General features: G+C 36.8%; 1 protein-coding gene across 1 annotated transcript; it reads right to left on the bottom strand.

The window, feature by feature from the left end:
* Positions 1-1,092: 1,092 nt before the first annotated feature.
* On the bottom strand, positions 1,093-2,088 carry LOC142178193 (uncharacterized). The gene is made up of 2 exons (XM_075247520.1): positions 1,515-2,088; positions 1,093-1,145 (listed from the first exon to the last, which is right to left on the bottom strand). The coding sequence occupies exons 1-2, from the start codon at positions 2,086-2,088 to the stop codon at positions 1,093-1,095; spliced, it is 627 nt and encodes a 208-aa protein (XP_075103621.1).
* Between the last annotated feature and the right edge of the window lie 8,294 nt (positions 2,089-10,382).

The raw sequence follows: 10,382 nt of genomic DNA on the forward strand, positions 1-10,382 counted from the left end.
AGAGGGTCAATGAGTGGTAGATTTGGGTTTAGTTGAGGTAATTCACAATGAACTTCAACAGAGACATGGTCCGAATTTAAACAACATAGAGGGTGGTGATACAATTGAATAATCACAGAAGGAATGTGTGTCCTCCTCAGACGAGGAAGTTACCGATAGTTTCTTTAATACAACAGCACCTTACAATAACAGATAAGAAGATCCTGTGACTAAGGAAACAAAAGCAATTATTGACAAGCATGGACTTTCACATAGGAGTATCAAAACAGGGAAAAAGAGCATCAAGGGTGGCATTGTAGACCACCTGAAAGCTCTCAAAATTAGTTCACCCCTCCATCCTTATTTTTATGATGAACATCATAATATTAAATATAAGGGGTATGAAATCAAAAGGTGTAACAAATGACTAAGTTGGTCAACATATACAAGGCAGACTTAGTGGCTCTCCAAGGGCCTTTTTTGGAAGCTAATCAAATTGAAGGCTACAAATTGAAGCTGGGATTTGATAATGCCACTGCAAACAAGAATGGTAAAATATGGTTCTTTTGGAGAAACAACTATGATTGCACAGGAATCTCTAATAAAAACCATCAAATTACACTCAAATGCAAAAAAGCAGGTGAAACCATTTTTTCTGGATAACTGCAGTATATGCTAAGTCAACTGCAACAAAGAGAAAGAGTCTTTGGAGAAACCTAAAAGAACTCCACAGGAGTGTGGATGGTCCTTGGATAGTGCTTGGAGATTTCAACTCAATTTTAGCTCCCGAAGAGAAAAGAGGGGGAATCCCTCATAGACTTAGTAGAAGCCTTGATTTTCTTAACTGTTTGGAGGGATGTGAACTTACAGATGCAGGTTTCACTGGCAATATGTTCACATGGTAAAATGGCAGGATAAGAAGAAGGATTAGCAAGAGACTAGATAGAGTTCTTACTAATGAAGAGTGGCAAGATGTCTTCCAGAATACAAGAATCGATCACCTTTCTAAAACTAGTTCAGATCATAATCTTCTACTTATGAAGTGCTCTAATAACAATGATGAGGTGATTAAGTATTTCAGATTTCTTAATATTTGGATACAACAACCAGAGTTTATGGAATTAGTAAAGGATCCTTGGGCACAAGAAATACAGGAACAGTGGATCCTGCAATAAATATTTAAGACACTAGCAAAGAGATTAAGCACATGGTATCCAGCTTGATAACCAAATTTCCTACATCATTGTTATTTTTCATCCCATGTATGATTTCTTGGGCTAATGACACATTTTCTGTAATCAACCTCCCTTTTACAAAGCCAACCTGATTTTTAGAGATAATTTTGGCAAAATTGGAGCAAGTCTGTTGGCCAGGATTTTGGATATAATTTTGTTTGTGACATTACATAGGCTAATAGGCCTAAGTTGAGAAAATTCCACCGGGAAAGTCACTTTGGGGATGAGCACTAGACATGAATGGGTATAGAATCTGGTAAGTAAGGCACCCTCGAAAAGGGTTTGGACAAACTTTCAAACTTCTGTTTTGATGATGTCCCATGTGACTTGAAAAAAAATATCCATTAAATCCATCAGGTCCAGCTGCACTATTAGGATCAATTGAAAAGACTACATTCTTGACTTCTTCCTCTGAGGGTGTCTGTTGAAGTAGATCATTGTTCTCTTTTGTGATGATAGAGTCAATCCATCTCAGTATATCTCCCATATCCCTTTCCTCATCTTCAGTGAATATGTGCTTGAAGTGTCTTAGTGCTTCTTCAGAGATTGCAGAATTACCCTCAATCCAATGTCCCTCCTTGTTTTTTATCCTCTGAATTTGAGCTCTTCTTATTCTCTGTTTGATGACACTGTAAAGGTATTTAGAGTTAGTGTCACCCTTCTCAGCCCACTTTATTATGGCCTTTTGTTTGAGGATTGATTCCTCCACCTTAAGCCAGTGAATGTATTCAGCATGTGTCTTATAAAGATTTTTTTTGTTAGTGTCTGAGTAATTTTCCCCATATATTTCCTCCATACTTCTAGTTGCTGCTTCAAGTTGTTGCACTTTGTCAAAAATATTTCCAATGCATTGTCTTGGATATGTCAAAAGCATATGATAGACTATCGTGGGACTTTCTACTAGCAGTAATGAGAAGGATGAGATTTTCGGCACTGGTGGTTAATGCTATTACTAGACTTCTATCCAACAACTGGTATTCTGTCATCATCAATGGAACAAGGTATGGTTTCTTCAACTTTATCAGGGGACTTAAACAAGGAGAGATCCCCTATCTTCAACACTTTTTATCATAGAAGTCGAGGCACTATCCAAGACACTAAATCAACTCAATACCAGGAGCGACTACATTGGCTTCTCAATGAACAAAAAGGGACCACAAATTAATCATTTATGTTATGCAGACAATTTGATCCTGTTTACTTCTAGAGACAAGCACTCAGTCAGGTTAATGATGGGTACCCTAAGATCTTATCAAGAGGCATCTGGGCAAGAAATCAACAAAGAGAAGACCAATGTTTATACCTATGGCCACTCTAACAGAAGGACTATTAATAGAATAAGGAGATAGACAAGGTATAGGCATGCAAATTTCCCATTAACATACCTAGGTTGTCCAATTTCAAGGTGTTATAGAAAGCTGGAGGGTGGCAGGGTAAAATACTCTCCGCCGGAGGAAAAGCTATTATTATCAATCACATCCTCCAATCCCAAACACTACACCTTTTTGCAGCTATGGCTCCTCCAAAAACAGTGTTAAACCAGATTGAAATGTACTTCTCCAATTTGTTTTTGGGAGAAACAGAAGGGAAAAATAACTACCACTGGAGCTCTTGGACTAACATGTGCTATCCACAGAAAGAGGGAGGAGTTGGCTTCAAAATACTTCAAGATATTTGTGCATCCTTCTCTGCAAAGAGATGCTAGAGATTTAAAACTGAAAACAGTCTTTGGTCAAGATTTCTCCAAACTAAATATTGTCCTACAGTTAATGCCATATCCAAAGTTAAAAACTCTAAAGACTCTAACAGTTGGATGAACTTGATGGATATCAAGAAGCATATCGAACCAAATATTTTCTGTAGATTGAGTGCAGGCCAAACTCTATTCTAGTGTGACAAATGGACCCCTAGTGGGCCCATTTACCAGCAATTCAACCAATCTGTGAAACTTGGCAATATTAATGTCAAGAATTATTTTTAGGAACACAACTAGGACATATCAGCTCTTAAGGAGGTGATACCGGATCACTTAGTAACTGAAATCATCAACATTGACAGATATATCATCCCTAACAGAGATAAAGCAATATGATGTCATTACCCAAATGGAAAGTTCTCATGTGCATCAGCCTTTCAAGCACTCAGACAAAGGAGAAGTACTACTACACTGTTCACTAAAATTTGGATCAAGGGACTTCCTTTCAGAATTTATTTTCTTATGTGGAAACTACTCAAGAAAAGACTCCCATTATATGAAACTCTTCACAAGTTTGGTGTTCAGGTGGAGCATATGTGTTCTTGCTGTAAAATTACAAAGGAAAAAACTTTTGATCATGTTTTTGCTACTAGTGAACCGGCCAACAAAATATGGAGGAATACTGCTTCTCCCCTGGGAATTACTCACAATGATCAAAATATTCATCAAGTCCTTAACACCTGGTGGAACAGGAAAACCAATAATGTTGTACACAAAATGATCCTACAGATTACTCACAGCATAGTATGTTGGGAGATATAGAAATCCAGACGTGCTAAAAGGTACGGTCAATGGTCTATATCAAGTACAAGGGTGTGGTAACAGATAATTTTTCAAATCAAAATTATCATTGAGCAGAAATTCAGCAACATGGATAACTTTTGGGATTGTAACAAAGTGTGCAATTTAGCACTCAATTACAAGCCAAGGCTCACTAATAGAATGGTATAGTGGAATAGCCCCCTGGACAACGCTTTCATCCTCAACAAAGACGGCAACAACCTGATTAACATGGCTAAAGCTTGGGCAGGTGGAATTTTTAGGAGAAGAAATGGAGACATGGTTATGGCCTTTGCTAAACCCCTTCAATTTTCAACAAATGATTTTTCCGAGGTACAAGCTGCTCTTTTTGGTGGGGAATGGTGTTGTGCGAACAACATCTTTAATTTTAGCCTTAAATTAGATTCCCTACTAGTAGTTCAGATGATTCAGGGAAAGATTAACTCCCGCTGGAATCTTTACAATGATGTTGAAAAGATCAAGAGAATGGTAAGAAGTCACAATATACAAATCTCTCACTATTTTAGATAAGGGAATATAGTGGCAGATGCCTTAGCCAAGCATGCTACCAACCTCAGCCAACATGCCCTATATGTTCAGGAAAGTCAATTTCCTAATGATGCCAGAGGCACTCTCAGAATGGATAAGCTTAATCTGTCTTCTTTTAGAATAAGAGCAGACAAGCACATAGGTTGGTTTTATGAACCACCATGATGTTAGCTCCATGCTTCTATCCAGGACTCAACAAGCTGATCCTGGTACACTTAGCTCCTCTAATCCAAATGAAGACTTTATTTAGCAGTTGCAATCTCGATGGCAGTTACTGTTATAACGCTATAGCTTCTTTAGCTAATAGCAACTCTGTTACATGGTCTATTCTCTTGACTATTGATTGGCTACGTCTAATCCAAGCATTTCACTTTTCTAGTTAGGCTAACTAGTATTATTAGAGGTAAGGTATTATGTCCCCCTCTTGTTGTATTAACTTTTGGAATTTTAATAGACAAGGTAGGGGCCAATATCAAACCCCCCCCCCACCACGGGAGGTGAAAGCCTAGGTGGATGGTTTTTAATTTAAAAAAAACATCCAAAACCTTTTAATCCAACGGCCACCAAATATTCCCCTAAAAATCCTAAATAATCGAATTGTCATGACCTTTGATCATTAGATCTAATGGTGTAGATCCTATCTCCCACCCTTAAACCTAGAGACTACCCCCAATACCCAAAAATCCTAAATCATTCTCACATCACTCAGCAGCCTCACCTCCCCATTTCCTCTTCTCCTCTCTTCCCACTCGAACTTACAGGCCCATCAATCACCCAAGCCTTTCACAAATTAGTGCAAGTCCATGAACCCATCAAGAAATCATCCATCCTGTCTTTCTTTATCCATGATTCTCGCTTAACATTCCCTTTTTAAATCACAAATTCAAAGCACCCAAATTCTGAAACCCTATGCTTAAAGGTGAAAGCTCAAATTGCATGAGCTCTGTTACGATCCTTCAAATCAAAGTCTGAAATCATCTCCCTGTCCCTGCTATACCATGATTCCTGCTGAAAATTTCTTTTTCAATCATAAAATTCAAAATACTTCGAGTCTGAACCCTAGCATGAAGATGTAACTTCAAATCATCTAAATCCTTTTTTGCTCCGTCAAATCGGAGCATGCATGAAGATTTTCAGAGGGTTCATCATGAGCATTCTTTACCTAGAGGTCAAACGCAGTGACCTTTGGGTTTTTAGTTTAACCGATCGTCCTCTCCCTTCAGCGATCAATCTCCCTTCACTCAGGTAAACTCAATGTTGATTTTCCCCTATGTCTTCTGATTTTCATTCGATTTGCTATCATCATTGCCATGATGTCACTCTCTACTATTCAATTCAAACTCTCTGAACCTTAGAGCCTCAGTGGGTACTATAAATAACAGTCTTAAATTCTCTCAAAAACACATACCAACCACCACCTAACAAGAGAAAGTCACGATCCTACTATCTAAGAGAAATACACACAAAAACATTGAGAGATTTAGGGTCTCAAGCCTTAGGTTTCTTACTGATTTTATCTTCTTTTGATGAGTTCTACTGCTGGTCTAAACTTGAGGGTTCTGGGATTTGGAGCAACTGAAAAGAGCTCATTTGGTCTGCTGCTCTCAAAAAGGGCAGCACCTCTCTCACTTTTTATCTTTTGTTCGTTTCTCTAAATGATATAAATATGCCAAGATAAATCCTATATATTGCAATTATTCTGTGTGTGTTTAAAATGTTAATACTTATGCTATGTTAGTTTAACGACTCCTTGTGATTAGATTGTTCTGCTATGGGTCTTTAAGAGATGTTTAATCAAATCATAATTGATACTTGTTGATCCTTGTTCTGAGTTTTCCAACAGTCTTCATGCCTAAGATATTATATGTTTATGTTCAACATGAACTTCATAGCCTTCATTGACTTGCAGTAAGCTTATCTCTATCTTGTTTCATCTCTGTAGCTTTGTGAGCTTTGAAGTTGAGTTTACTACCTGATAATTGTAACTAAGATGAATATGAAATTATTTAAGTTTATATCCCCTATCTTTTAACCTTAAGCATGAAATTTAAGTGTCTAAATGCTTTCTTCTCTTCTTATGTTTGTTAGACTATCTTCTTTTCATAAACCTTTACTATATATATTCTGTTAAAATTAAGCTATCTCCCTCTTCATAGAATAAGTCATGATCATGTCTGGTTATATTCAACTGGTAATTGCTATCTAATTGAACTTGGTTGTCTCATGATTAGTTGAGATCTTCAGATACATGTTTAATTCAAAACTTATATGTGTAGTATTTTCCTGTCCTTAATCTCTTTGAACTACTGTTGATTTTGTGAAGCCTACATGCATTTATCATTAAATTATCTTCCATAAAGTAGGACTTAGTTATTCTATCATAATCAAGTGACAAATTTTAAAAGCTGATGCATGACCACTTCATACTTAAATACTAAGCTAGACTTATGTTTGAGTTAAACTTGTTTTGATACAATGCTTCCTTTATCTGTAATTCCCCTCTTCAGTGACATGTTTAAATTGATCCTGTAATGTGCAAAGTTCCCCTGCTAATATGAGGTCACTACCTCACTTATCCTGCCTATGTATAGTTGACTGAATATTACAAGTATCCCTATTTGACTATATAATACTATGTTCTTGTCTTGAATTGTGCTCAGTTCTTCCACTATTGCTAATTTGAAAACTGAACTTGATTCTTAAACCTTATGAAGTCCTTTGTTGATATTATCTGAATATGATGACCTGTTAATACTGTTAGGAGCATGACTCTGCTGGATCCTTAGGAATCCCATGTTTGAATCTGTGAATTTGTAGTCATGTTGATAGTTTAATCCTATTCTTGATATCCTTGATAACCCCCCTATAAAAATAGTTAGCCATGACTGTTTATCCGAATCTTTACTGATGAACTTTAAGGTGCTAAGTAGTGTTACCAATTCCTACATGTGTTAATAACAAACCAAGAAGTTCACAGTTAGTTTTCCAGGGCAGGAGTATCTACATCTCTTGTGTTGCTGTCCATATGAATTCTGTATCCCCCACATTCTCTTTGAATGTGTTTTCCTTAATGACTTACTCATGTAACAGTGTGATATGAGATTTCTGTTTCTCTTCTATATGCCATCCCCTTTAGGTTTATCTGATATGTATTCTTTATTTCGTATCCAAGGTAGTATGTGTTCTCTTATGTTATTCTATTAGGAAGGAAAGTATATTTTTATGGTAAGTAATACTATAGTATCTAATTTACATTGCAAGGGCCTCATTGGCACTTAAACCCGAAAGAAAATATGCCGTTAGTATTTAAGGGTATTTGGAAGCGGAGTTCGTCTCTAGGTTGGGCTGCCCTTCCCGGCACAAGCATTGCCCTGGGCCTTGAGTCCCTTGGGAAATTTGAAGTATCGGGGGATCCAAAGGGAGCATCGACCTCGAGTGGAGCTCCCTCCTTAGCTCTTAATTCATTGACACATTCAGTTCTTTAAGGGTTTAATGTTTAATGACAACAAAAAATTTCCTATGCGAATTATTTGCTAAGTAAAACCATCACATTAATATATATAATTTCCCCACAATATTAATCATATCCTTGTTTCAATCATTTGTTTGTATACCTGTCATGTACATTAGAATGTGACCTGTTATGTGTACTAGAGTATGTTGAGAACATGAAGCCTATTTCTAATAACTTTTCTTTCTTTTTTGGACATGTATATCGACTTGGGCCACCGAGTTCCTGATGAACTCAGACCCAATCCTAGATTTGTTGCATTTCGTCGAGGATTCCAAAATCAGTTGTATTCGCTTCTCTTTACTGCTAGGTCTGCCTTCTCGAGGCCCAATCATCAGAGTCCAATCCTATTTCTCTCAACTCCTTTATCATTATTTGTTGTCTTGTTAATTCAGTTGACTGCTTTTGCTAGTTTAGTTTACTGCTTGTTGCATTTATTATGTCTTTGTTGTTGTTTATCTCTCGTGTATATAACACTCATTTATTATATCACATTTTTTATGCTTTAATATCATATAAACTTAGGCAAACCTTAAACAATATAGGATTTTAAAAAAAAGGGAATTAGTTAGCAGTAGATCCTCATTTCGCTAACTATAATTTGCTCATATTATGACTATGTTCTCGCTCACTTTTCTTTTCCTTAAAAGATTTTTAAACCCAGAACTTAACAAACAGCAGCCCCATTTCAAAGGAGTAATCAGATCTCAGCTTCATCTTCAAGAAAAAAATCAGAATTTCGCAAAATGAAGAACTGTCGCCCAAAAACATTTTCAGCGAAATAATCTTTCTTTAAATCTTCAAACCAAGGTACATTTAAGAATCATCTTTCTTACAAACATCTCTTAAGATTACTCTAGCATCCATTCTTAAAAAAATAATCACTTTTCCTAATAATTGAAGCTTAAAAATATAAACTACTTTCAAAAATTCTCATAGCCTCCAATAGCTCTTTTGTAATCCCATCCCCTTCTTAAGTCTTACACACACATTTCCTTTAGTATATTATGAACCTTACCTTAGTGATAATCAAAGCATAGTGTAAATAACTAAGTCCTTAAAATTAGTCTAAGTCCTATGGAGCTACCACATGTAGATTTTAAGTGATGCCTAAAACCTTCCCCTTAGAAGAATAAAAACCCTTACCCATAGTCTCACCGGCTTGCAGACCTGTAATGAACAAAACTTAGTAATTAAATAGGTATCCTAGTATACCTTTAAATATTAGGCGGCGACTCTCTTTCATCAACAACTGAGAAACCACAAGTTGAATCCTGTTTTGACTAGTGCAAAATAGGGTACAACAAGTATATCAAGAGTAACTACTACATCACTGTTTGAAAGTAAATACAACAGTAAATGAGGATAGACAAAGGTGACTCCGAGGCTTGCGGATGCCGAGCAGGCATACCTTGAAGTCTCCGATAAAACAGCCACCAGGAATCTCTATCTACCGGCATGAGCAGACGTACCTGGATCTGCACAAAAAGATGTGCAGAAGCATAGTATGAGTACATCACAATGGTACCCAACAAATATCAAGCCTAACCTCAGTAGAGTAGTGACGAGGCCAGGTCAAGACACCTACTAGGATATGAAATAGACAATATAAAATGAAATACGGATATAAAATGGAAAGTAAGAAAACAACCAATACGGATCAAGATAATAGCATGATCTAATACCGTAAAATCAACAGCAGGAGCAGTATAAAAGAAGCAACTAAAGGACTACAATGATCATGTACAGACAACAATGGATAGAACACTAAGGAATGAAACAGTAGATATATTTTTCCACCAAAACACTTTGCAACATGAAATAACAGCAAGAATCACATAGAGGTACCACCTCGTGTATAATGAAATCAAACCGAGGTGCCGCCTCGTATAATCAAGAATCACAACCGAGGTACCACCTCGTATTCCCTTTCTTAATTTTCAATCACAATCTTTCCTTATACTGTCGCGTGAGCCTTACATTTGAAAATAGGTTTTGAAAATAGTTTTTTCGAAATAGCTACACGCACTTTATCCCACCTTATGACGCTGCGTGGCTTCACGTAGTTCCCCTACAAGCAATCACACACATAAGTCCCACCTTATATTGTCGCATGCACATCAACACAAGCCTTATACCGCCGTATGCGCATCAATATCATATCACGATAACAACTCACATCACAAGTGCCCAATATCACAACTTGCCAACAACAACAATATCAATGCTTCCAAAACAATAGCCCATGGCTCCACCACAACGTATACAAGAATACAACCAACAATAATGGATGGAGAATGCTCAATGAAATAGACATTTCAACAATAACCAACATCGACTCATGCATTAACGACTTCCACAAGTTCAATACCAAATAACTCAACAATGAGAAAATAATGTATATGTCACGACCCCAAATTCCCTCCAAAGGATGTCGTGATGGCACCTAGTCTCTACGACTAGGTAAGCCTAACAAATAGCAACCACTGAACAAATATATATACAAGACTCTGAAAGAGACTAAATAATGGATAAAACCGTCTATAAATAGAATCTCACATTTTCACACCCC

Source organism: Nicotiana tabacum, chromosome 24, assembly GCF_000715075.1.
Source record: "Nicotiana tabacum cultivar K326 chromosome 24, ASM71507v2, whole genome shotgun sequence".
NCBI lineage: Eukaryota > Viridiplantae > Streptophyta > Magnoliopsida > Solanales > Solanaceae > Nicotiana > Nicotiana tabacum.